The sequence below is a fragment of the Symsagittifera roscoffensis genome, chromosome 5, assembly GCF_963678635.1.
Source record: "Symsagittifera roscoffensis chromosome 5, txSymRosc1.1, whole genome shotgun sequence".
In the NCBI taxonomy this organism is placed as follows: Eukaryota; Metazoa; Xenacoelomorpha; order Acoela; family Convolutidae; genus Symsagittifera; species Symsagittifera roscoffensis.
Window position 1 is genome coordinate 29,767,752 of NC_087066.1, and position 27,885 is coordinate 29,795,636.

A 27,885-nucleotide genomic window follows, 5' to 3' on the forward strand; every position below is an offset into this window, starting at 1 on the left:
GTGCATTTTGTGAATTATAGATGGATTCCGCAACAAAGACGCTTTTTTTGTTCTTTCTCCCTCTTTGATTGTTCCGACAAAATTTCAACATATTTAAAGACTTGTCTCTGCAATCCAGGAACATACAGACACAAAAATGCGCGCCTATCCAGCGGACAGTTTGGTCTCGTAGTGTAAAACTAAAATAAGAGAAAGAAAAGTTGTTTGCTAAGTTCCGACCACAGGAAGTTAAGTAAAAACAATAAAAAAACATACTTTTTAAATTGAAACTTTCGAAACATTTTTTCTGCAGTTTTTTCCCTGTTGTTGTAAGCCAAGGGAGGGTATTCAATGGAATTACTATAGCTTCAACCGCGTTAAAACTTATGTAAAAGGGAATAGTTATTTCATTCTCTCGTCGGTTCCATTTCTTCGTAGAAAAGAGTTTGAAAAAATGGAACAATTCAGACCAGCTTTTTTCGACACTGAGAAAATTTTTCATTTTTTACGGAAATCCAAATCGCGACAGAAAGAACGGGTTGCGCGTGGAAAAAAAAACCTGGTCCAAAGTTCTTTCCCACTCCTGACTGGATAATCGGAACAAAAAAGCACTTTTGTTAGATTTAGTTTAGTTCTAAAAAGCTAGCACTGGGTCGGTTGACTTGTATATGCTGAGAAGTGTCTCTGTTCTTGATTTGGGGGGTCTGGCGGAGCAGTGACTGCCTGATGTCTTGCCACTGCTGGTCAACTCGAGTTGATCGGACCAGTCCAATTTCGAGAGAGTGTCCGCCTCTGTTAGCACGGGTGTGTGAATTGGCCGATGGGAACTCGTTACTTAATAATTGTTTTTTTTTCATTAAATATACAATCAAAACAATTGATTTGCGACAGAAGCAGCACACAAATTTTGATACGATAATTTTGATTCTTAGTAAGAAATTGTTCGGAAGTACAAATGGCTGATAGTTGTGTAAATTAGGCAGTCTGTAGAATCAAGGTTGTGTAAAATATTGCGTGTATAATGAATAATGGTCTTCAATAAAATTTAAATGAAGTATACTGGCGGTATCGGGCAAAAATGTAATACTTTTTGATGAATTTCAAAAGAAATTATGGTAGTTTTTGCAGAAAATAGCTGTTTTGGAGGTCAATTTATGTTAATTATGGAGGACAATTCACTGAATTGTATACCTGCAGCATGATAGAAAACCCTTCTTATGTATCCCTCCTTAACCAAGTAGACAATCTGCCAAACTGCGCTTACAACCAAAACACACGTGTATATCAAACAGGTGTTGTAAAACTGAAACGCTTCGTTTAGATACCCTCCGAACACAAACGCACCCACCGAGCGACTGGTCGCTGCCATTAGATTGTAACACGAAGCGCCAAGAGTCTTGATTTGACCCGGGTTGTCATACCCTTTTTTGAGGGCTATCTGCTCCAAAACCAGGTAATGCGGGTTGAAAATTGAAGATACACTTACTCCAAATACGAACAGCATTGGTAATACATACAGTACATTTTCAACCGAATCCTCAAAACTGGGAACGTAGAAGGCAAAAAAAGCCATGACAATAACAACTTGGCCAAATATCAGTACGAAAACACCCAAGCCTCGTTTGACAAGAACTCCAAATATCGGTGCCGCTACAACGTAAGCCATTGAAAAGGGTAGAAAAGCGTAGCCTACGTTATTTTTAGAGACATTCAAATTGGTCTTTAAATAATCCGCAAACGAACTGTCTCGAAATCCCATAGTTGAAAACAGAAACATTTCAGGAATTATAAATAATAAAACTCTTGGCTGAAAAAAGAATTTCAAAAATTCAGAGTTACTAACTTTTGGTTTCACAAAACTTGTCTGTTTTACATTTGTGGGAACCAAAAATATCGACAATATGCAAGTAATACCTTCAGCTAAACCAGTTAGTATAAAAGGGGTTTCATAATTTGAAATTGGTAACAAAACGCTGCCTAAAAGCGGCCCGCATAATAAACCGAGGCCAAAGGCGGTGTGAATAACCGCTGTAACTGAACTCGAGCTGTCGGGAAACATCCTGACGCTCAGGGGGACTACCGTGTTTTGAATCAGTGATGTGCCCACTCCATTGATGACCTTACAGGCCAGGCAGATGATGTAAAACTGGGTTCCGTTGTCGCAATTGGAACCCCAGCCGAAAAGTGCAATGGATACTGATACCTAAAATGCAAAACGATATCCTTGTAATAAAAAACTTAGATTGACTGCAGTTTATTAATTGGGAGTCAGTGCAATGCTTCCTAGAATAAAAAAGTTTTCAAATTTCTCAATTTTTGTTCCGATTACTTCACGATTTAGAGATTAATTATGGCATAAGATGTGATTTTTTTTCAGCCAACTTTGCCTAATTGAAACAAAGATCGTAGAAGGTCAATTTTGGTTAAAAATTGATTTTCAGACAAACTTTTGTTTTTTGAGTGCAATTTAAAAAAAATTGTTAACTAATCTGAATTAACTAGTTCGTGAAGTTTTCAATAGTATCCCATACCCTCTTTTCAGAAAGAATAAGTCAAAAAACATTGATAGTTTTCTTTTTTTATCGGCTATCCTGGTTTCCAAATGAAATCATAGTTTCTGTTTGGTGCATTTCGTATTCAACATAGAAAACTACTTTTTTGTGTTTGAATGCACAAGCTCAAATCTGCCTTAATTTGATGTGATATACTTTCAAAATTTAGAATGGTACCCAGAGCATTCCGATGATATTGAAGAACTTGAGGTTCTTCTGACACACGATACTTCCGATGGCGAATGCGGACAGAAGACTGCTGATGTCCGAGGAGGCTGTGACCCACCCTACCTGAACTTGATCGAGACCTAAACAGATGTTTTTCCATTGTACTTCTTAATTTTATTATATGCACATTTCATTAATGCTTCAACATCTTAGATATTCTTAGAGTTAGATATCAGCTTGCATCAATCCCACGTCGCGGTGGTGATTTCATTTTCAGAGCACGATGACCAAAGTCTTTTCAGACCCTTGAGAGCCTAAATTACGGGTTCTCGACCAGATTTTGAATGATCAAGTCTTGGTAATCGAGGAGAATCCATTGGGGACGTGGCGCCTAAGTTTCGGTATGTTCAGGCATTGAGCACGAACGATATTTGTTCACTCCGGGGAAATTTGAAGCTAGCACGTACATTTTTGAAGCTGCTTGGACAATTTATGTAATTAATTTGAGTAAAGTTCACTTTTTGCTATTCAAAAAAGACCCATACCCATTGCTTCTAATGGTCTAATTTTTAGAAATGGTTAGCAGCGGTCTTCGTAATGAGCTCAACAGCTCATTTTTGGTTCTTTCTCTGTGGATAAATTGTCAAGTCTAACATTAATATTTGAGTATTAATTAGTTGTTTCAAATGAGTATATATTTTTTGATTCTAAATTGAGGCCTTTTTCAGAAAAAATTAAACTTGCCAATTTTCAGCTCTTCACATTTTTTTATCTGAAATGATTTGTAAGTTTCACTCTGCGTTTCGAAGTCAATTCTTTTTAGAGACTTTTTCAGACTTGATTCAAATTGTTTTTGAGTCGAGGTTTTTAACTTCAGGTTATTTTTTCCATTTACTTTTCTCTTTCATTCAATGAAACGATACAAAAAAACGTATTTTCTTTTTTCTATGTATTATTTCATCCATCAAACTCGGATTCAAGTTTTGAAATTAAACTGTTATATAAAGTTAAAGCTTCGCGTGGTTTTTTATTCAGTGTCCTACAATTTAATGACATACAATCACTACTAAACAAATTAAATCGACAACAATATAACTCCTATTTTCCAGTTTAACACAGTACATTTTAACACCTAGTCATCTCACTATTAAAATTAATGCTGTATGAATTCCTTATATTAACTCTTATCACACTAAAGTTACTCCTGCAATTAACACACGCACCACAATGAAAAACTTGGTTTATCTTAGTTATACATGCTAAAAGGAGGCTTCCTAATTTACTTAAGATTCTTATCTACAAGTTTGTAATTTATTTTCAATTAGACATTTCGCTAAACCACGATATTTCAGCGGAAAAATTGGAGGCCCGAAATGTCATGAAGCATATAAAAGATCTCAGCGAGAGATTTATCCCGACTGTTGCAGTTGCTAGAGCGGTTTTGCCAATTACAAACGATTTGGCCACTCAGTTTGCCCTCCCAAGTAAAGACAGGCTGATCCGAACGCTAATATGCCGCCCATCCCCGTTGCGCAAAATTTCGAGATCCCTGAAAATTTTGAAAATTTTATCCGGTATGATAGTGGATCAAATGATCATGAGCGAATCATATTGTGTGGCGACCCCGAAATGCTGAGAGATCTGGAGAAGTCATCTTTCTGGTTAGCTGATGGAACTTTTAGAATTAATCCAAAAATGTTCTATCAGCTATATTCAATTCATGTTAGCGTATCTGGCATTGCGCCAGCTTCCATTTACGCCTTCCTTCCTAACAAAACCGAAAAAACCTACAATCGCTTCTTGCAGGCGTTAATTGATTTAGCACCCAACTTCCGGCCTGAAAAAATTTTGTTAGATTTTGAGCCAGCTTTTCTTCAGTCCTTCCAAAAAACATTCCCCGAAGCACATTTATCGGGTTGTTTTTTCCATCTCTCCCAGAGTTACATGAGAAAAATTAATGAATTGGGTCTGAAAGTGACCTACGAAACGAATCACGATTTAGCGCTGGCTTTGAAAATGCTGCCATCCCTTGCATTCGAAAAAAAGATCGGCGATTCCTATGACATGATCGTTCAGGAAATTCAGAAATGTATGCGACAGAAATTGTTTAGAACCCGAGAAAATTGAGAAAATTGACAAGTTGTGTCTGTACTTCGGCTCTACTTATATAAAAAGCTTGGTGCCAAACCGTGAAGTTTCATTCCCACCCTCCATTTGGAGCCAGCGAGATGCGGCCGTGATGGGGATTGCTCGAACAACATATGCTGTCGAGGGATGGCATTTCGGGATTCAATCATATTTCAGCGGAGCCCACCCAAATATGTGGAAAGTAGTGGGCAGCCTATAAAAATACGCTTCCGTACAAAAACTCAACTTTTTTGATGCATCAAGTGGCCATAAATTCACAAAAAAGAAAAAGTATCGAGTTTTAAATGAAAGAGTACAAAACATAATGTCCGTTTACGAAGACAAAACCGATCTGTACTTTTTCAGAGCGTTATCTAGTTTGTGTTAAACCATTGTAAATTTTGTTTCATTTTTGTTTATTCTTTCGTTTTATTAAAGTTCAAACTTTAATCCTACTGAAATTTTTGTCAGCTTTTTTTGAAAAGACGTTTCCTTGCAGACTCCCGGAAACGTAACTAAACGCAAGAACATGACTCGTGCCTTAGCAATTTAATCCCAGGACAATCGCCCTTATTTTCGGGATGCTAGGCGTTTATGTTCCAACAGTTCAAAAAAAGCTGACAAAGCGATCAGGTCATAAGTTTAAGTTCGAGAATGATTCTAAAAAATAATGATTTCAAGGCTTTTGGCATTGGTTAAACCTTTTTTTAATTTCTATACCGGCTAAAAATGTCTTGAAAGTTAGGCCATATTAGTCAAAGGACGTCTAATTATTTGCGGGCTTTTGAAGTTCATTGACCTATTGCTTGTTTTTGGTTCATTTTGCAATGATTCATTGAAAATATTGGCAAGGCCATTTCATTTTGGTTTGAAACGTTTCATTGAAATCATTTGCCAGGTCATTTGTGTTCAAAATTTACGCGAATTAAGTAGCGCGAATTTGTCTGGCTTTAAATGGCAAAAATTTTTCTCGTTTAATTTTTTGATGATTACCGAAATCCCCTTTGAAGTAAGTTTTCTTTTCATTTTGGATTAAAACGGTGTTAACTCATAGAAATTGTTTTAAAATGTAGTGATGTTATATTGCTAAGGCAACAAAAAGTAGGGAGTGAAATTGTAGGGTGTTAAGTTGTTTAGAGTTATAAAGGGGGGAACCTTTTATTCAGGCCAACTTCAATTTTCAAATTAAGCATTTTGAAAAAATTTATATTTTGTTTCATCGAAAAAAAATTGATGCTTTTTGAGCCCAAATTAAAAAAAGAACCCATTTCATCTGTGATATTCTAATGAAATAGTAGAAGTTTGAAGTTGGGACTACTTTTGACATACTAGGATAGCAAAAGTGCGTGAAACTTCCACATTTTCTAGCGCGTAGCAAATACCACGATTCCCATTAATCTACCACAGAAACACTGCAAATTGGGTTGGGGCGTTGGGTTGAAGCTTTGGCATGTTCAGACCTTGGGCGCCAAAAATAAATCATTAGCACACATAGGAGACTTGACATGCTCAGACGATTGTAAACTTCAACTTACAGTTTTGAAAGAGCTTGAATAACTTCTGTTAGTAATGAAAGCAAAATTCCTTTTTTCGCAATCAAAAGGAGCCACTCATCGCTTCTTAAAGTCAAATATTTAGACATGGCGTCACAAGTTATCTCTGTAAATAGCTCAACAGCTCCTTTTTATCGCTATCTTAATTATTTGGTTGAGTATTGTTTAATTTTTGTGAATATTTTTAATTTTCTTGATTTTAGGTTGAAGTCTTTTTCAGAAAAAAGCATAAATTTGTCAATTCTAAGCTAGTAATAGATTTCGATCAGAAATGGTTTGTAATTTCTTTCTGAACGGTGCGAAGTTGGTGGATCTCTCTTTTCGATATCAGTTTTTGTTCAACAACATGTTCAGCCATTGTTTGAAAATGTTTTTAATTTTTCCTTTGTTTTTAGGGTAACTTGTCCATTTGTTTGTCTCTTTTTCCTATATAATTTTACTCCCAGCTATTTTCTTCAAATAATGAAGAAAATGACAAGACATTTCAGGCCTTTTTGGTTTTTTCAGGTTATTTTTGACTCCAAGTTTAACATTTTTGAGAAAAAAGAAACTTTTTCAATCATCGAAATTTTATTGAGCACAATTTCGAAAAAAGTTTTTTATTGAAATAAAAAATTTTTGAATATGCGATTACTTTGAACAAATTGAGTTAAAAAAACGCGTGAATTTTCTAATTTTTCCAGCGCAAAGCAAAAAACACCAATCCGATTAACCTACCTCAATAGTACTTCAAACTGAAGTAAGGCACGTAATTTAATCCATACAGTGTAAAAATAGATGCAAAGGTAATTGAACTATCTTTTTATTGGGGCGCAGGAGGAGATGTTCAACAAAAGAAGTATGATTGTTTTTTTTAAACTATCTTTAGTTCAAAATTCACTTTGCTAGCATCAAAAATCAAATCACAGTCGGAATTTTCAAAGCCTTGTTTCGATAGGTAGATCTTGTAAACCTTGAAAAATATTGATGTACTGTTTTTATTATTGAGCCTAACGTCAACTGAAATAGGGAAGCGCCAAAAATGAAACTTTTGAAAGCTATATTTCTTCAAGTTTTTCAGCAGCTATGTTTTTCAAGCGAACAAAAAAAATTTTCTCCTCAGCTTAAGCAAATTCAAACCGTAAATAACTATTTTTCATTAACAATAAGTGTAAACATCACAATTTATTGGCAAGAATGTAATACCTATAGAAAAAATTCAATCCAAAACTATAGCAATTTTGACAAAAAAAAGTTTGACTATTTACGGCAGCATAATTATAAACTTTCAAAAACCCTTTCGAGCCGTCGCGCCGAATTTTTTTAAAAGTTCGGAGCGTGGCATCAAATATGTTCTTTTGAACTACAAAAAAATTTGATATCTCAAACTGGCTTCAACTACCACGTACTTTTTGAATGTTTTTGAACAATGTATTAAGTAATAAGTGCAAAGTTCAATTTTTTGCAATTCAACGCAAGAGCCACACATTGCTTTTAAAAGTCTAATGTTTATTCTTGGCACAACAGCAGTTCTGCGGAAAGAGCTCAACTCGTTGTTGGCTCTTTCATAGTAGAAAAACTATCATTTTCAACATCAATATTCAATTAATTGTTGTAATTAACTAGCGTTTTTTATTTTGAGGAATTTTTAATAGAACAAACTAAACATGTCAGTTTTCAGTTCTCATATAATTTTATCTGAAATGATTTATAGGTTCACTTTAAACAGTAGGAAGTTTTTGAACCTCTCGTTTCGAATGTAAGATTTTGTTCGAGACAATGTTCAGAAATTGTTTGGTTGTATTTTTTGGGGGCTTTTTTCATTTTTTATCACTAAAACAATTTGTTCTTTTTTTCTATGTATTGTTTCAGCTTTTTTCATTTTTTTTGAAGAAAGTGACAAAAAATTTAAACTTGGCTTTAATTTTTCATTCAAGTCGTTGACTTTTAACTTAAAAAATCTTGAAAAAAAAAGAATTTTTTCTATCATCGATCAAACATTGATGTTTAAAAAATATTTCTATCATAAAAAAAAATTGATTAAATTTTTTGGAAAAAAAAAACATTTCTTTTTTGATTTTTTAACAAAACAGTGAAAGTTTGAAAGTGACAATTTTTTGGAAAAACTGAGATAATAGAAGCGCCTGAAATTTTCTAAAATCCCAGCGCATACCAAAATCTACCTGAGATGTATTTCAAATTGAGCTGACGCACTCAGTTGATCCGAACATGAATGTGATAATAGATGCAAAAACATTGTGGTTTATTTTAACATGTGATAATAGATGCAAAAACATTGTGGTTTATTTTAACATTGTGGAGCAAGTGCTTTTTAATGGTAACTAAACTTTGTTTCCCGTAAGCAACATTTCTTCACATTTGTAACTGAAATTGGTGTTGCTTTATCATCAAAACATAGCAAGCTGCAGTCTCCAGCGCTCTTAGCCTGGAGGTAATGCAGTTACTTTAGCAACTTATGGGTAGGGGTTCAAGTTCCGGTTGGATTTTCGTTGGAGTTCGTTGATTATTCTTTGTAGTCTTTAATTATACTACAGCTGGCAGGTATGTTTTCCGTTTTTCTTCAATTTTTTTTGCTTAGAAATTTTTTCCCGCCCAAATAAGTTCGGCTTTTGATTTTTTGGCTAAGTGAACTTAATTTGCATCGGCTTAAGTTCAAAATAAAATCAGTTTGATAAGGTATTATCAATAATGAAAATTCAAACTATTTATTCTCTCAATTTTTTATGACAACAATTTTCTTTGCCATTTCTTGTTTTCAGAATTTGTGAACGCTTGGTAAATACTATAAGCTAGTTTAATAATAGTAGTTAAGTTTTCGGTCTGAGATTCAATTTTTCGTATTTCCAAAAAAACGGTCAATTTTTTTTGACACAATTTCCTTGACTTTTTTTGGTTTTGGATCAGTTGAGTTCTAATCACGTGTTAATGATTCAATGGACTCTCTGAAAATAATAAAAACTTGCTTAAAGATAGTGATTTTGTTTCTCGCCTGTTTTTTTTAGATTGAATTTTTCGCACTTCCAAAATATTGTAGATTTTTTCAAGTTTTTTTTACTTTGTTATTTCCATCTCACTGACTATTTGGAAGCACGCAATTGTAGTGCAAAAGATTCGAAGACCAGCTTCGCTTCCCTATGAAAAACTGTATATTGTTCAAAAATTAAATCTTTGTTCACATCAAACATCCTAAGGGACAGCTGGAATTTTCGGGGCTTTTCCCTGATAATGTCGATCTTGTTCAGACCCTTTGAATTTATTCATGTATGGCTCTTTGTATTGATCCTAATGCCCATTAAACATTGGCTAAAGCCGCAAAAATAAGTTTTGAAAAAAGTAAGTAAGCAGAACAATAAGTCAAATGAAAATTTTAAGAGGAAGCAAATTTTGGTAGAAAGGTAGCTGGATGAAGACATGCCAGAAAAAAAACCGAATCAAACTTTTTTGGGGTACTGAAAGCGATATTAAATTTGTACTTTAAGCAAAATTGCAAAAAAACACACTAGCTAGCCTTAAACTGCTAGTTTTTTGTAGAGCAAGCAAATATTTGCAGATTTATTTGTGAAACATCAAGTTAGTATTATCTTCACTGATCCAGTTAACGGGATATTTTTTTCAGTTTCAAAGAAAAAACTCGAAAATATCGTTGTATTTGATTTAAATAAAAATAAACCCTAAATGATTCACTTTCATATCAATGAGTGTAACCACCATATGTTTCTGGGGTAGAGCTAATGCCTAATATAGAAACATCAATTCATAATTAAAGCACTTTTTATCAAATATTTAGTTTTTAATCATTTACGGCAGGTTTGTGATGCTATTATTTTTATTGATCCAGTTAACATGTTTATGTTTTAGTTTCAAAGAGTAAACTCAAAAATATTGTTGTATTCCTTTTAAAACTTATGGGTTCCTTTTTGAAACTTTTTCAACTGATGGGTTCCATTAAATGCTAAAAGTTTGAATTTTTGTAGAGTTTAGTTCTCATACTGAATAAGTATGTCTGTAGAAACTAATTGATTAAGGTAGAGTAGTTCCATAAAAATAACGCGGATGGAAATATAATTCAAGACTGTTTTTAAAATGGGAGCTGCAGTAGCACTGAAAATTTAAAAAGTAAATAAAAAAATCTGGATTTTTAAAATTTTTTGTAATCTTTGCTTACAAAGTATACAAAATGAAAATAGCGCTAGAAATTATCAGGTTTGTAGTATTAAGATTAAAAATGAAACAAAATATGTTGTTTGGAGTGCATTTTTATAGTTCAAATACTGTTTAGAAAATAAATTGCCATCATGCACGATCATTACGAGGCCAAACTGTACATTTTGTGAATTGTAAGCGAATTCCGCAACAAGCAAAAATCAGATTGGTCCCGGAATCCGCAAAATTGTTATTTTTCTTTGATTTTCTTAGCTGTTTTGGATTCCTCGGACAAATAGCAAGAAAACTGTATTGCTCAAAATTGCTCCAAAAACAGACAACTTTGCAGAAACCGCATTAAAATGTGTGGAATCCGGAACATGTTTGTGGAATCCAAGAACAAATAAAAATTTATGTGTTAAGTAAAAATAAGCTGTCGCGGTATCCGCAACTGTAATTGAATCCGCAAATTTAAGCGAAATCCTCAAATTTTAAGCGGAATCCGCATAAATTTGCAAAATCCACTTACATTTGCGGAATTCGCTTACATTTGCGGAACTCGGAAGAACTACCTATATTTACTCGATGCGGAATCCGCAACAAAATCAATATGTCGACAAAATTTACGTTACAGGTATTTGTACGCGGAATCCACTGAAATTTTGTAAGTGGAATCCACTTACATTTTGGAACATGTTCTGAGACTTGTCTCTGGAATCCAGGAACATAAAGACACAAAATTGCGCGCCTACCCAGTGCACAATTTGGCCCCAAAATGATATTCTTGTAGCAGTGCTTGATATGCTTGAAAAACCGTGAAAAAACCCCATGTAGGCCACATAATTTTCTAAATTTTTTTCATTATTAATTCGTAAAATCAGAGTTTTAGAAAAAACAACACATAATTACTAGCACTTTTGATTAGGGGAAAATGTTGTGTAATTTTGGATTCTCTTTAAAGCGTGTATCAAAATATTTTTTTTCTATTTACCCGATAATTTTCGTTTAGTCGTTCTTTTTAACCCTCAATTTCAATAGTCTTTCAATGAAAATTTTGTTTTGACAACAAATGCATCTTTTTCGGTCCGTAGAGCTGGAAAACCAAGCTTTTTATTGTCAGCAAAAATTTTCAGCTATTGAAAGAAACCAATTGTTTTAAGTGACCTACAACAACCAGCTCAAATATTTAAAACCAAACTTATAAATTTAGCCCCATATATCACAAGAGCAGTCTATTTTAATTTATTCGATTTGTTTGAAGTGATAGCAGGTTTATCTTGAGCTTGCTATCACTTCAAATAAATCGTAGCGTCACTGAGGCCTTACAAAAGTGTTGGAAAAAAGGTCTAGGACCAAAAAACAAGGAATTGAGATTTAAAAAATACTCTAATTACCGGACGTAAAAGATGCATTTTTCTTTCAAAAACAAACAAATTTTTTTTCAACTTTCTGTCTTTTTCACTGCAATTTAAGATATAAGAGTAAAATCTTGACACATAACAGCTGTAACTATTGTTTGTGAGGAACTAGACGGGTTAAACTTGGAGAAATTCTTTTTATGAAGGAGAATAAAAACTAATTTATCAAAATTAGTTTGAAAAGTGTTCTTGCTGAGGAAACATCCTTGCAAAGTACACAAGGAAAACAATTTTCTAAGCTAAAATTGGTTTTTTCTAAAGGTGATGAGCTTGCTCTACTTTTTATGCCGCGGGAAAAATTTAGAAAATTCAACAACCATGAAAAATTGTAAAAAAAGGCATCTGTTTTGGAAGATCAGATTAAACGAAACGTATATCTTGAACTTTTTGTACCGCTCGGATGAAATGCCGAAAAATGCCGTTTTTGTTTGATTTGACAAAATTTTAAGTTTCTTATCATCTTGTCGGTTTGATTGGATTTAGAAACTTTTAAATAGATATGGCCTAATTTTTTAGTCGCATCAGACCACTCCTGCCTAACTTTCGGGGTTTAATACTTCTCTGTCCTGCCAGTAGGTTAATTAGTTTCGAGAATTTGGCATTTTGTAGAATTGTTTGAGCTGAATGCAATTTTTCGGCAATTTTATTTTTTTTGGGTGATATCAAATTTTGTATCAATTGATTTGGCTACAATGGTTTTCAAAGTTTGTCTATTAACAAATTGATTTAGGGTAATGTGCTCACATGAAATTGATACACATGCGTTTGCAAATCAACTGAATATCAAATTTGAAATTAAGAGCAGTTTATCACTAAAGGATAAAAATTCAGAAAAAAAAATGCTAAATGGCCATTTTAGATGTTGAAATTTGTTCTGCTGTTGTTAGCTCAGTACACAGATTCAAAGACCTCATAAAAGTTTTGCGTGTAATTTTGAGTTTTGAATGAAATTTGTCGGGATAGCATCGAAAAAGAAAGTAATTAAAAATTAAAAAGGACAATATAAATTAGAAGATTCAATAATCATGATAACCTTGTATAAATTATTCTGGTTTGGCAAATTTCAGAATTGTAATTTGTGTTTGGCGTTCTTTGAAGCTGATGGGTTCCATAAAGAGCTAACACTTGAAATCTCAAAGATCTCACATTGATTTTGCTTCAGCTTACCCGCCTGTCTCATTTTCGACTTTTACAAGTGTATTTATTGAACTTGGTTGTGTCAGTTAGAAAAAATCATTGCAAATGAAAATACAAAATTTTTTTTAATCAGCATTGAAATAAGAAGCACTTTAAATATTATTTTTGCAAGTTGTTGGGTTGCTTGCACATCAACTCGCATTTAAATTATTAAATTATCAAACTGCTCAAAGATGACTAAACCTGCAATTTTGAGATTCGAAATATGATTCAAAATGAGAATTAAAGAGAGTGCAATTAAATTCTAAAAGTTATAAAGTGAAGACACACTGGAGATACTGTGAAATCAATTCAAAGTAGGCCACAGAACTCCTTCTCATTTCTAAAATTAATTCGAAAAAAACACCCCCTTATTGTTGAAATGATAACACCCCCTTGTTGCTTTTGATAGTATTCCATAACATGTCAGCTTAGTGACTGGTCTCATTAATGCTAATACTGAAAGAGAAGGCGATAGCGATCAAACCTTACACCAATTTTTAATGATCTGATGACTTAAACTAATTTTGACTGGCACCTTTTTTTGTTAAGTTCATGTTTGTAATCAAACATTAGAGAATTAACTGATTTTTTTGCCTTCTTGTAGACCACTGTGAGCTGTTTCTGGGTCGAGAAAGATTTGCCAGCTTCAGACTATAAATATGTGAGCTGAAGTACGAACAAAAAACAACAATGTTCGGTTGCTGTGCAAGTAGCGCAGAAGCGGAATTCTCCATTCATAGTAATTTTCACACGCACCGTACACAAAAAAAAACTGCAGGTTTGAGAGGACTTCGCGAGCTTCAAGAACCAGATAATAAATGAGTTAAACTAAAAAAAATATCTTATTAATAACTTGCTTTGATTCGTCACTCGACTCTCGCTCTTCACTTTAATTTGTTCTGAAAAGCAAAATTTCTGAAAAGCAAACTCTTGCTTCTCGGCCCCAATTTTTTTGAATGAATTTTTTTATTATAAAATCTGGTTTTGAGCGGGAAACAAACACCTGAACTCAAAATTCATTCCCATTTTGTTGTTGGAACAGTCCACTGACCGCGTTGACAAAAAAACCTATCATACAATTCATTCTAAGGAAAAAATGCTTAGCATAAAATACCATGGAATAAAACAATTGTCTGAAAATCTCATGATAGGCATTTTTTCCATACAATGGAATTGTATGATATGCATTTTTTCCATACAATGGAATTGTATAACAAGCTTTTTTCCATGTATTTTTTCGCTTTGTATTTCTATTTCGCATTGCACAAAATAAGCGAAACATTTCTCGCGTGAGAAAACCAACCGGTTAAAAGGAATTGAAACCGCAGATGAAACTTCATATTGCTAGATGCCAAAAAGATAAAATTGAATTTCACTGAAAATAATGACAAAAAATTGTAATTTTTGTATGTGGCTACGAGTTTTTCCATAGATAAACTTCGATTAAGTTTGAGTTATATTGTCAGTGTCTATAGAAGCCAAAAATATCATCGATTATAATCAGTTTGAATAAAATTATATTGCTTTTATTTAATAAAGCATTCAAACCCGTTGCAAATCAGCTATAATCGATTATTTGTCACTTTTAGAGATGAAGACAATGAAACTCTTTTATAATTGAGTTATTGCCACTTTATTGAGATTAAAATTTCAAAACATTAAAACTTTTCTGCGTTTAAAACTAAAAATGCTTACTTGTTGTTCAATTGCAACTTCTTTCTCCGCAATTTTTTTACTCTCTTTTTTAACTCAACTTCTCTTTTTAATTCCTTTCAAAAATTTTCGTGAATTGTGTTAGACACTTTGGGAGGGGGTAAGACAGTAAGCGGACTGTTTCATTATGGCTCTCGTTCCAAAAAAAACTGCCTTTTTGTCAAAATCTTCGAAAACTGATATTTCAAAAAATTGACCGAAAAACAATCGGTTGAAATGCTTGTGGAGGGAAGGGGTATCAAGGATTATAACTCCAGTGAGCGAGGAGCTTAGTTCTGGTGGGAGTGATTCAGGTGGAGGGTTAGGGTGGGTGTTAGTTCAAGGGGTAGGGTTTGTTCAGGGGGGAGGGGAGTCGGTTCAGAGGGGGTCGGGGCAAATGGGGGCAAATGGGGAAAATGGTGGGGTGAGGGGGTCTGGTTGCAAGGTAGCAAAGAAGCAAATGTTAAAGGGTAGAAATTAGCGGATTCATTTTGCAATTTGAGAAAGTTTGCTTTAGAAATCAATAAATGCAGAAATTTTGCACGACGTCAAAAATAAAATGGAAAAAGTCCATTTGATTGATTTCAAAGAAGTTATAATTATTTTCAAACTTAAAAAAAATCATGAACTATACTCTATTTCTTTCGATTTTCTATTCAATTTTTTTTCTCTGAGTACAAAATGGGAAGCGTACATTTTAGTCCACAGAATCCCTTATAATTGGTGTGTTTTCACTTTTCGTAGATGCGGGCTTTGTTTCAAAAAATGTAGAGGTTGAATATCGTGGCCTGTTTTTTGGACAAAAATAGGTTATACTTTATTATTTAAGACTGAAAACTACAAATTCTGCCAACACACAAAACCTTCAATGTATTATTTGATTGAAAACTCTGTACAGACTGTGCCAGAACAAGGCTATAAAAATGAAAATTTGCATGAAAAAGTTTTGGAAAACTTTTTCTTGTTCATAAAACTCGTTCTGCGACTAAATTGAGTAATGAATAAACTTTCTTCAGTTTTGGAATTTTTGTATGAAAAAAATGTTTGTCATACAATTTTCATAATTGGAAACCATTGGACAAGCATTTTGTTCATATAGAAAAAATTAAAATTTTACTGTTCAATATGTTCTTATTCAATTGAAACCCAATGTTAGCTCATTTGATTTTGCTTTCAAACTCTTTCAGAAGTATTTCCGAAAAAAAAGAAAAACGCTTGTCATACAATTTTTATAAATGGAAACAATTTTTCCTTAAAACTCATGCATGGAAGCTTATGACAAGCGTTTTCTTGTATCGAGGTCAACCCGGGTGTACTTCAAATCTATTTCAGAATTCATGAGTGGCACAAAACAACTCCTCCAGGAATGTGTGGAAATAAAAAAAACGGTCTTTGCTTTAGACAGGCTGGATAGCGTTTCATGGATTCTCAGCGAATCACAGAAACCACATTTATCACAAGATTTTTAATTGCAGCAAACTTCAAATACATCTCTATTTCAATAGTAGTTATCAGATAATGAAGCTAGAACAAACTTTTGTGGGTTATATGCGGGACAAACAGTGAGTAAATTTAAAGTTTTCAATTTAAAGTTTTAGTCTATCTCAAAAACGTGATATCGACCGATTCTTCCAGATCATACTTAGAGGTAATATAATTCAACTTCTTCAGAAACTCTTCTCTCCACAAGTAAATGAACTCCCAGGCAGCCATAAGAGTCAAAATAATCCCGTAAATCATTGATGTGTAGTAGAACCCAATTGCATCATAAATGTACCCTCCGAATAGAAAAGCTCCGACCGAAGTGCTCGTCGAACGAATGAAAGTAAAACACAAAGTGCTCAGAGTTTTGAATTCTACAGGGTTTTTAATGCCTTCTTTAATTGCTATTTTTTCAACTAGCAAAAAATGTGGATTCAAAATTGCCGATAGCGCGATTCCGCACAAGAATTGTAAAGACAGAACCCAGTAAATGTTTTCTAAACTAGTAATAACTTTGGGTAAGAAAAGTAGAAACCATATTAGACCAGCTGAAACCTCTCCGGCTACGAGAAGAAAAGAACCGAGACCAAGTTTTGTTATGTATCCAAAAACCGGGGCTGCCAGAACGAATGCAAGTGAAAACGGTACAAACATGTAGCCCAAGTAATTTTGAGTGACATTAAGATTTTGTTCAAGATAAACTGTCAAAACTGCGCCTTTGTAGCCCATCGACGAAAATAGAAAGAACTCCGGAATCAGAAATAAGAGCAAACGCGGTCTGAAAATCATTTTAACCAAGCTGAACTTCTCCGAGTTGTTGTTCGATGATTCTTCCTCAAGATTGGTCTCTTTCGATGGAACCAAAATTGCTACTAAAATTGCAATTGAAAAAATTATGACACCACAGCCGTAAAATGGCCATTGATAACCCAAATTTGGAATCGTAAAATTACCAACGAAAGGTCCGCATAATTCGCCAAAACCAAATGCAATGTGAAAAATTGTCGTCATCAACGTTGATTTATCTGGATATAGACGTGAAATGATTGGTAAAGACGTGATCTGAATTGCAATCACGCCAGATCCACTTACAACTTGACATGCAAGACTAACAATGAAGTAATGAAGTGGATCTGTGAAATGAACAGCGTATCCAAAAATCATGGTAGCCACAGCAACCCAAACTAATCCAGATACGTAGAAAAATTTGAGCATTTTTGGAGACAGGATTTTGATGAGAAGTAGAAGGCTGATGACGCTGCTGATGCTCATTGAAGCCATGACCCAGCCGATGTTGATTTGACTGAGACCTCAAAATTGTCCAGAGAATCATACCAGATTTTGAAGCAGTTTTCACAAGAGAGCAATTCAGTAATCAAGCCAGTTTTTTTGAAATAGTATAGTGAGTTGTGCAGTTTTTGGCAATTGGGGTGCGAGACATTAGTAGTTATTAGTCAGTGAGAACGTTTAAGTGTAGCATGGCTAGTCAAGACTTATTTCACAATTTGGTGCCAACTTCAATTTTTTGCCTTTGTTAGACAGAGTTCTAGCGCCAGCAGTTTGGAGTTTGTATTCAGTTTCCAAGCAGTAAAATCAGTGATATTTTGTTGCAAGCCAGTATCAAGAATCAGGTAATAATGACAGTTAGTTAAATTTCCTGTTTTAATGTTACTGCAGATGATTAGTAGTTAAGCTGAAGCCCGGGTGTTCAGATTGAATACTATATCAGAAAAAAATGTGTTCAGATTGAATACTAAAAAATGACAAAACAATGCCGCAGACAACGCTTATTGCACACAAAAAAAAACCAGTTTCAATTCAACAGTCACCAGTGCAAAATAATCAACAACATTTATTACGAATAAGAAATTGTTCACAAAAATTTATCCTACTATCATCTTTTTTAAATTAATCACAGCCGGGGTCATTTTTAGTACAAAATGATCACAAAGACAAGAGTGACCAGTGTATCAGCTAGTGGTTGGGAAATGATAGATGTAAGAAATAGTGTTTGTGTTCATCGATCCTTGCTTCATCAACGTGTGCGTCTTGGGTAATCATACTGCTTCTTAGCCAAACTGAAAGTTAGTCTAACTCAAAGGACTAACTCTATTGAATATGAATTTTAAGAGCATGGTTGACAAAACAGAAATTTTGAAAAAAGGGGCCGAAGGTCAACCCGCAGTCCGCCCATGTGCGGCCAGGAGTCTGCAGACAACAACGAATAAAAAAGAAAGAAAAACTTTCATCTCAAATTTTCCGCTTTTTCTGCACAACTGATGGATGGTTAGAAAACTCGTAATCAAAAATTATCAGTGAAAAATTAGAAGCTTCTAATTTTTTTGGTTTTTCAGAAAGTAATTTAAAATTGGTCCTCTGATACATCGGAACAATTGTCGAAAAATTATGCTTAAGCGGAGTGTTGCTGTTTAGTCCATGTGTAGAGAGGTTCAAGTGTCAAAAAAACCAAGCATCGCTAGGTCAGAGTAGACGGAAAACGATCCATTACATGATTAAAGAAGTCAAAAGAAAAACGGACTGGTTTTGGTCTATAGCAATTATGACCAAAACTGGCAATTTTTTCAAAAAAAAAAAACGATGAAATATTCGGACTTTTTCTGCAATAAAATTCACAAGTTTGGAGTTTTCCGTGGACAGAAACTGCCAAAAACCCTCTCAACCTAGCAAACAGCACATTTGTAATAAAATCAGTTTTTCAATAAAAATCAGAACTTCACCATGGAAAACAATAAATAATAACCATTAAACACGAAATGTTGGCTGCTGTACCATTTTGGACCCTAAATTGATTGCTGAGTTTGTCGTTTTCAAAAATCATTGTTCAAAAACGGGATTTGCCATGATTACAATGAAAAAATATTAACTGAAAATTTTTTTACCAAAAACTTTTGAATCTTTTGGATCTATTTAACAATCTACACCCCCCCCCCCCCACCCATGGTACCACTTAAAAATCTCTACCCCTATAAATAAATACAGTAAATTAGCACTGAGCTTTCTATTGAGAATGCTGATTTTGCTCCATTCTGATTGGTCGAAAAATCTTGAAAGGGTCGGAGATTGTTATGTAGATCCCAGCTTTTTTTAAAGCTAATTCTCTCAACATCAGATGAAATTTTCATTTTTTGTTTAACTCAGAATTACAACGGTCAAAGCTTTAGATTGAGTGTATTCAAACTTTTTCTGGTAGCAAGAAATGCGTTAGAGAAAAAAGCATGCGACAAAGTTTCGTCCCATAAACTTGAGAATGAGCATATAAGAAAACACCGAGCTTATTTAATTCCACATTAGAATATATACTTACTTTTTGTATTTTCAATGAAAAGGAATAATTAATTTTTTACTAGTGTTCAAGTTTGATTTATTACAACCAAAATCTGACGTTGAAATTGAACCTCAGTTTGGGCTTGCATTTCATACAATATGCTTATTTCTTGTGGCTATAACGTTTACGTCAGGAACATTTTCTTTACTTTTCTATTTTCCATTTTCAACCAAATTTTTCCAATCTAAAATTTTAGTTAATTCTTTTTAAAGTGGTTTCTTATATAAAATTGATTAAAAAGTTTCCATTCAATTTTTATAGGTGAGTTACATAAATTTTAAAACCAAGCTCTAGTCTCCTTGCTTTGTGGCTATATTATGCATTGTCAATTTTAATAGGGAATGGTTTACAAAGAAGCAAATAAGCTTATTAATTAGCAATCAGAGACGAAAAGTATCACTTTCTTCTTCAGAAAATTGAAAAAATATATATTTTTTTTTATTATTTTTCAAACTGAGATCAGTTTCCCTTCTTCTATCAGAGTGCCAATGAGCAGTCGGAACAGAACGTTCAAGGTTTTGATCTGATGCCAGCCGTTTTGTTCTGCGCCTTATGCTCATTATGATAGTGCCACAGAACACACAACACATAACCATTGTGCACTTTTCAAACAAATATGGTGAATTTTCGGTTATATTCCGCTTATATGAACAAGACTCCTCGTATCAGTGCAAAGCACTGAAAGTTCAGAACGCCTTTTAAGGTCTATGGAGCAGTAGTAACAAAAGAAAATTGAGTGTAACAAAAAAAATTTTAGAACAATTTTTTGAGGTTTTCTGTAAAAACCATCCTGCGCCCCACTCCATATTAAAAAAACAAAGTGATAGAATTCGCTCCTACTAATAAATTAATGATGTCAAACAAGCTTCCTTCAACCAATTTGGAACGATTTCTCAGAAGGGTTAATTTTCCGCTTACGCGTTATCACCGCCAAAAATATCGCGCTTTAATTATCTCAATTTGGCCAAAATGGCAAAACTCCAACCCCATAACTTTACAAAAATTGATCACAGACAAAATATCTTTTCCAATTTAAGCTCAGGACGATAAAATTTTTGATTGATCTAAACTTGTCTGTAGAAAAAAAAACCACCTGAGCACACATATTCCGTTACCTCCTTTAGGAAAGCCGGATCAAAAACCTTATAACAAATGGATCATCATTACTAGAAATGGCATGAAATTAATATTGGACTGGTCAATACGAAGCGTTTCTATGTGATTTAGCCACTAACTAGTTTTTTTGCAGTTTTCTGCAGAAAAACTTCAATAAAATGCGTTGCCAAAAAGCATTTTTGTTCTGACTCTCGTTGCAAAAGTAAGGGAATATTTGTGCTCGGGGTGGTTTTTTTCTTCGGACAAATTTCAACTTTTTAACTTGCTATTTTTAACATTTTTTGAACCATTCAATAGGTATTGTTGTCCTGAGCTTAAATTTGAAAAAAATCACTGATCATTTTTTGCAAAGCTTAGAAAGTTTAAAGATTGCCATTTTGACCAACTTGGGATAATTAACGTGCCATACATTTCGCGCTGCTATCGAAATTGTTCCAAATTGGTTGAAGGAAGCTGATTTGCCATTATTTACTTGTTACTAGGAGCTAAATCTATCACTTTAATTTTTATATGACGTTTGGGGGGATGACTTTCTCAAAAAATTCTCATATTCATAAAACATTTTCTTTTCATTTTATTTTATTACATATTTTTTTCATGTTATTTCTGCTTCATAGACCTTAAAAGGCAGTCGAAACATTCAGGCTTTTGCTCTGATACGAGCAAATTTGTTTATTTCACATTTTTTTTGACTCGAGCTCATGATATAAGTTTCTACATTTCTGAGTAAAATCAGTCCATTTTTGTAAAAAAAGAATTCATTTACATTTTTCAGGCGGGGAAGACCCAAAAAAAACCCGAATTTGCCCGTAAAATATTTTCAAAAAAACTGAACACCAATAAAAGGCTATGTTGAGTGGTTGCAGGTGTTTTCATTGTAGGCAAAACGGCCTGGAAACAATTTTCCTGTAAGAACTGTTCTTTAAAAAAAAATAATTCAACTGTTTTTTGTTGCATTGCAACAAAATTTTTTAAAACTAACAATCAGCAGACGAAAATTCATCAAAAAAGGTCAATATTTTTTGGAGCTTGTTTCCATAACATTCTCTTTCCATGACATTTTTTTTCATCCTGGAAGTCCATATCTAACTAAAAATTTGGAAAAAGCCAGAGCCGATCTCAAAATCGGCTCTAACGTTTTTGTCCTAATGTGTTCCAAATTTCCATTATTAATTGCCCCATTTCAATCAAAGTGGCCATCTTTAAAACAAATGAATCACAAATCCATGAAAACAGTTGTAAGCAAACATTTATCTCTGTGAACATTCCTTTACTAACCTTTTTTGGAGGCCTCGTCTGGGAAAAAGGGACCTGCTAGAGACAAATTGATGCCCTCGAAGAAAATGGACGCAGCACAAAGAACCACCGACAATTTGCGTCTCAGCATCGAGATGTCCTGCACTTGGATCTCTTCAACACTCCCCCTTCCCTCTGTCTCTAAGTCCTTACTTTTGATTGAAAAATCATCATTTTATTCAACATTCTAGCATGCTTTATCAATGAATTTAACTTCTATCAAAGATTTGAACACAGCTGAGGCGAAAAATTAAATCTGAAAACAGCAGTTTGTTATACGATAAACCATAGTATTTTGTTCTATATAAAGGGTTTGGGTTTTGTAGAAAAGATTCGAGCCTCCAATCTATCTCCATCCCCGCCTCTCATAAATGGATCCAGGCGTTCCGGAAGTCTTCGGGAGTTCTGCATGGGTTTCAGACTGTGTCTCGGCTCTTTGTTTTTCCCTTTGTCCAGAAAGGCCAATGAGTCATCAGACGGTCCACTGGTACCAAAATTTGACATTTTTAAACCAATCAGTGGTAAGTTGAATTTGTTTAGAATAGCAAGTGTATTATTGCTTTTTTCGGGAATTTTAATTTAACTGTAAACTATATTTTTTTGACGGCCGGAGAAATAAGTTCAAAATTTTCTTAGACGTCCTTTCAATAATTACAAAAATTGTCTGGTTTTACAGCAAAATTATGAACAGTTTAGGCAAAAATGCCCCACTTTGCGAACAAAAAGTCACAGAGTAAGTTGATCTTAGAGTATCATACGACACTTCGGAATGTGATGATATAAGATTAAGCTTGTGTGAAAGTGTTATATCAAACTATATAATTTGCTAATGAAATACAACATGTGATAGCATTAACCAAAATGGGTTCAACGTCCAATGTTAGAAATAAAATCTGGTATTGAGCCTAGCACAATACATCTGATATCTCATAAAAGATTCGATTGTTGACCAAGTAGCAACCCTGACTAAGAACTCGCAAAGTGACATTTATCCTCTCTGTCAATTCTTTCAAATGAGTTCTCAAACGAGTCCTGACGTTTGAAGTACACGAACGTTTAAAATTTGAATCAAGGTTTGTTTTGGTTCGATTAAATTACTAAAAAGTGGCAATTTTTAAATTAGCGAAAGGTATCAGTTGTTTATTTGAGCTTTTACAAAAAAGTAAGACAATGATTGACACTCAAGATTGTTTGACACTATCTGAGCAAACTAAAGAGCGCGTAACTCAGTTCTCGTATTCAGATCACTTATTCAACGAAGAACCTTGGTTTGTACTTCAAAACATAATCAATGTTCTTAAACCTTCTCAATGTTGGCGAACTTTAAACAAAACTTGATAGCCTTGATAATTTTTTAACCGTTTTTCTTTACAACGGTTTTATCGAATTTTTTAGGCTCACTATTTTCATTTTTTCATTTCAGCATTTTTTTCAGCCTAGTATTCTTGTTGAAAAACTATTGCAAACATTTATCAGAAGGAGTGACAGGTGATCTAAGACGTAAGCAACTGAGAAGTCACTAAGAATTGGAATTATTTTATCATTTTTGTGTAAGACTACCATTTTAGACATTACGAAGAGGCTAGCAAAATTGCTGAGATAAATTAATTCTTCTCTGGCTGAAACTATCAAAAAGTTTCAGCCAGAGAAGAACTAATTTAACTCAGCAAACAAATGCTCTAAGTTCTACTTCTAGATTCTCAGCCTCGCAATAAAACCAGTATACACTAGATCTATTGAGACTAAGAAATAAAGAAATAGAATTAGGAGTTGTATTAGACTAAGAAGTTGCACGAACCTATCCGGCCGAAAATAAGATAGCGCGACGAACAGACAGTGCACCTGATCCGAAATTACTCTATGAGAAAGCCACATCGGACTTAATCTCATCTGGTGATTTCAGATGAGTTTCGAACAGACCTCTACTAATTTAGATTTAGAAAAACAAAAATTTAGGCAAACAAGATTAAAAACGCCAAAGAAAAAATGAAAAATCAAATTAATCATTTAATTAGCTTATTTCCACGTCTCAAAGAATCAAATCAAATCATACGAATGGCAAAAGTGAAACCAGTTTAAAATCACAACGAATGACCAATTATCTACACCGTGAAACGAAGAAATAGAATACCGCGACTATTTCTCTACACAGCCATTTATGCAGTTCTTTTTCACTCATTGATATAAATCGCGATATTTGAGCAGTCAATTTATTTACAAAGCTGTAAAATTTGCAACGATATATAGTGAGTACGTATATTATCAGTCGACTATAATCCTGCTATCTATCTCAAAACTTTCAAATCTGCAGTAATTTTCAAAAAACCTTCTATAAATTCATATTTATTGAGTAAACAAAATGCAAAAATAAGTTGTTCTCCTTCATCCTAAAAAAACAAGAAGAAAAAATATAATTAACCTCATTTAAATCGAAATCCTACACTTTTCTTCGAAAATTCAACTTTGCTTAAAAATTTTTCAAGGACTTGTTTAAATTTTTTGAACCTAAAGCATTTCCCTGATTAGATCATCAGGGCTACCCTGGCTCTTTAAAGCTTTAACCTAATTTTAAAACATAAAATTTCATCTATAACTTAATCTTATATCCATCTAAAAGTTTGATCATCAAGGCTTTCCTTCGATCAAAATTTTTTTTCTATTTTACTCAACCTGTTTTTAAGTAGTATTCAACGACCAAAAACTTCGATCATTTTCCAACCCCTAACAACGGTCCAGGATTTTTTGATATTTTTCGAAAACTAACTATTCCACTTAAGAGAAACAGTGAAGAACTCCAGTTACTCATCCTTCACTTGAGCTCTACCTCCTAATTGACCCAGGCCTAGAACACACATTAAATTTATTAAGATTTAAAATAGTATCTTCTTGTGTTCTAATTAAACCTGAGCCTTGTAGATTTCTTTTTTATTCTCCAACCCTTGATTCCAAATGAAACCAAGATTAAGCTTAACTTAGAACTACATTTGAGAGCAATACAAAATCATTCAACGAGTAGATAAACTTTCTCCACAACCCATGACAACCACGACAGTCAATCTCGAGGATTAATATAACCTCACAAAAACCGTAGGAACTAACAGTTTAGGAAAAAACAAAATTGACAACCGGATTTTGCGTCAATCAATTTGACACTTATGTCAAGAGATAAATTGAAAAAAAAAAACAAACGATAACAATTCATGTTTGCTTAATCAAATCAGCACGATGCGTTTTCATAATTACCCCGCACAAAAAAATTAGGATATATAAGATCAAAAAAGCAAACAAAAAAAGAGAGCAAAAATATCAAAGCAAAAAAATTAAATCAACACTGTTTCGGAATCTCAATCAACAACAATTCGAAAACTTCAAAACCTCAAAAACTCAATACAGGACAAATATATCAAAATAGATAATCAAAGATATTTTTCGGATTCAGATGCAACAACTGCATCATCCACAGAAAGCAAACGCAGATTTAAAACTACTATATTCGTAAGTCAGTAAGGTTGTACAATTGGAGTGAACCAATTAGACATTCTGTAAGTTACACATTAACCGTAATACTGCACCGTACCCACACCCTATGGATTATAAATAAAGATCAAAACACAATGAAATTCATCAAAAAGACGCAAAGAAGTCACTATAAAGACAGAATATTCATTCACAATTAAGTTCATGTTTTACCCCAGCTTCAGATCTAAAAGTAGAAGCATTTGTTTTAAAACCAAATTTTACAATACAAAAAGGAATCTCAAAATAGTTACAACTTATTTGAAAAAGACCATACCAAATAATCGGAAAACCCACAGATATAACTTACAAAATATTTGATCAAACTATAAAGGATATTACACAACATAAAAATAACCTTTTACCATTTTACCCCAAATTTTTCGCCCTTCGCGAACTATCACAATTATATTTTTTACAGGACTACACATTGTTGAAACACCACAAAACAATATTGAATCACAAATATCAGGAAACCCAGATGCAATTCCCCAGCCCCTCTCCACAAACAAAAATTAAATCAGGAAAAACTTTTTAATCATCAGCTACTAAACAGAAAAGAAGCGTAAATTACAAGAAGAAATTATACCGCTCGAAATAAAAAAAATCACAACAACGTTAATCATCTCGACCAAGAAAAAAAATGTAAAATTTTTCTCCTCAATCAAAAATTTTAAGAAATACAACCCTATTTTGTTTTCAAAGCATTAAAATAAACTACTGATTAGAAAGACAAAAAACAGACATTTTTCAATGTTCTATTTTTATAATTTTTGTACTTCTTTTTCTCAAAAACAGTTATAAAAAATCGACCAATCATGTCACTCGTTTTCATCTCAATCTTTCTTCAACGCCACTGCTATTTTTAGCTGATTTAAGTTTTACTTGAACTAGATCTATAACTCCAACTCAGAGACTTTTGATATAAGCAATACCCTTAAATTTGACAACTTATATAAATATCATATTCAAGTTTCAACACCACCGATCAATCAATTCAGAAATCAAAAATATTGATAAACTAACCCCCAAAAACACCAAAAACAAAATAAGAAGTTAACCTACAGTAAAATTTTTATCTGATTTTTCAATCTAAAACCAATCTTCTTCCTAAAAACCCGTAATCACTCCATAAAAAAAGAATCAGAATTTTTATGCCCCAAACTCTAGATTTTTTCATATCCAACCTCTTTTTCAAAAATTAAAAAACAATCAAAAAAATTTCGAGAAGCAAATATTTTTTCAAATGCTCACTTTAAATTCAATCAAACCAATTCTTTAACCTATACTTTTCAAATTTTTCTCAACCTTCAAAGAAACTTTGATATTTTGCATTTTTTAAACGATTTCTTAGAACTCATAAAAACCACCTTTTTGGTTTTTCTCTACAATTATTAATTTTCTATTCCCTAATCTTGACCTACCAATCTCTTTCCCAAAACCATAGACTACCTAACCGTTTATGAAGATTACTATCTTTTCTTCTAAATGATACGACCTCTCCTAAATAATAAAGAACTTTTCACACGTTTAATAATTCTTCTAGCATTGGTAGCTTCCCTCATCCTGACGATTCACAAATGAATCAAAAAGGCAATAATTGTCTTCGTAATAGCAGTAGTAATACTTATAATTTTTGTAAAAGAATATTATCAAGACACAAGTTTTCATCAGTTGAGTATGAAATGAAAAATCAAAGTTGCTGACCAAACACCAATAAAAGACTCTCCACTTACCAACCAATCCTGAAATCCCCAGTCAACACCTACAAAAACACCCAAAAACTCAAATACCTTTGAAAAAAGGCCTGCACCTTTATCAGAACCATTGAAACCAGTCTTTCGCCACGCACCCACAATACGAACTACAATACGAACCAACCTAAAATATTCACTCATCAATAGAACAAGATCTAAATTAAACAAGATATCAAAGTCAAAATCAAAATTCAAATACCACCAGATACAGACAAGTAATTCATTCATGACGAAATAGAAACCCAACAATACTAAGAGTTCTTTTCAATATACCTCCATCTTCTATTTCTACCCCTCTAGAATTTTTAAGTACCCCATTCAAAGCACTCCCTCACCTATTTTATGTATTTATGTCTGTATGTAAGCATGTAGGTATGTATGTTTGTTTGTATGTACGTATGTATGTATGTATGTATGTATGTATGTATGTATGTATGTATGTATGTATGTATGTATGTATGTATGTATGTATGTATGTATGTATGTATGTATGTATGTATGTATGTATGTATGTATGTATGTATGTATGTATGTATGTATGTATGTATGTATGTATGTATG

The 27,885-nt window shown here is 33.3% G+C and overlaps 2 protein-coding genes across 3 annotated transcripts in view; one reads left to right on the plus strand and one right to left on the minus strand.

The window, feature by feature from the left end:
• The window catches only part of LOC134845598 (cysteine protease ATG4A-like), a 245,316-nt gene that overhangs the window by 13,608 nt on the left and 203,823 nt on the right, over window positions 1-27,885 (plus strand). The window lies entirely within an intron of this gene.
• Window positions 531-22,860, minus strand: LOC134846238 (MFS-type transporter SLC18B1-like). 2 transcript variants are annotated; one of them, XM_063863507.1, is made up of 5 exons: window positions 22,391-22,860; window positions 22,034-22,151; window positions 2,709-2,839; window positions 1,171-2,182; window positions 531-771 (listed from the first exon to the last, which is right to left on the minus strand). In XM_063863507.1, the coding sequence occupies exons 1-5, from the start codon at window positions 22,553-22,555 to the stop codon at window positions 614-616; spliced, it is 1,584 nt and encodes a 527-aa protein (XP_063719577.1). In that variant the 5' UTR covers window positions 22,556-22,860; the 3' UTR covers window positions 531-613. The 2 variants fall into 2 exon arrangements, with proteins under 2 accessions (XP_063719577.1, XP_063719578.1); XM_063863508.1 differs by lacking the exons at window positions 531-771; window positions 1,171-2,182; window positions 2,709-2,839 and adding an exon at window positions 16,271-17,603.

What these genes read in the sequence shown, in the direction of transcription:
- LOC134846238 (XM_063863507.1), bottom strand. Translation starts at nt 22,555, where the DNA reads ATGTCAAATTTTGGTACCAGTGGACCGTCTGATGACTCATTGGCCTTT. An exon ending in AGACGAGGCCTCCAAAAAAG is followed by an intron (nt 2,840 to 22,033) that starts GTTAGTAAAGGA and finishes ACATCTGTTTAG; the next exon opens with GTCTCGATCAAGTTCAGGTA. An exon ending in GGTTTTCTATCATGCTGCAG is followed by an intron (nt 772 to 1,170) that starts GTATACAATTCA and finishes CCGTGCTAACAG; the next exon opens with AGGCGGACACTCTCTCGAAA.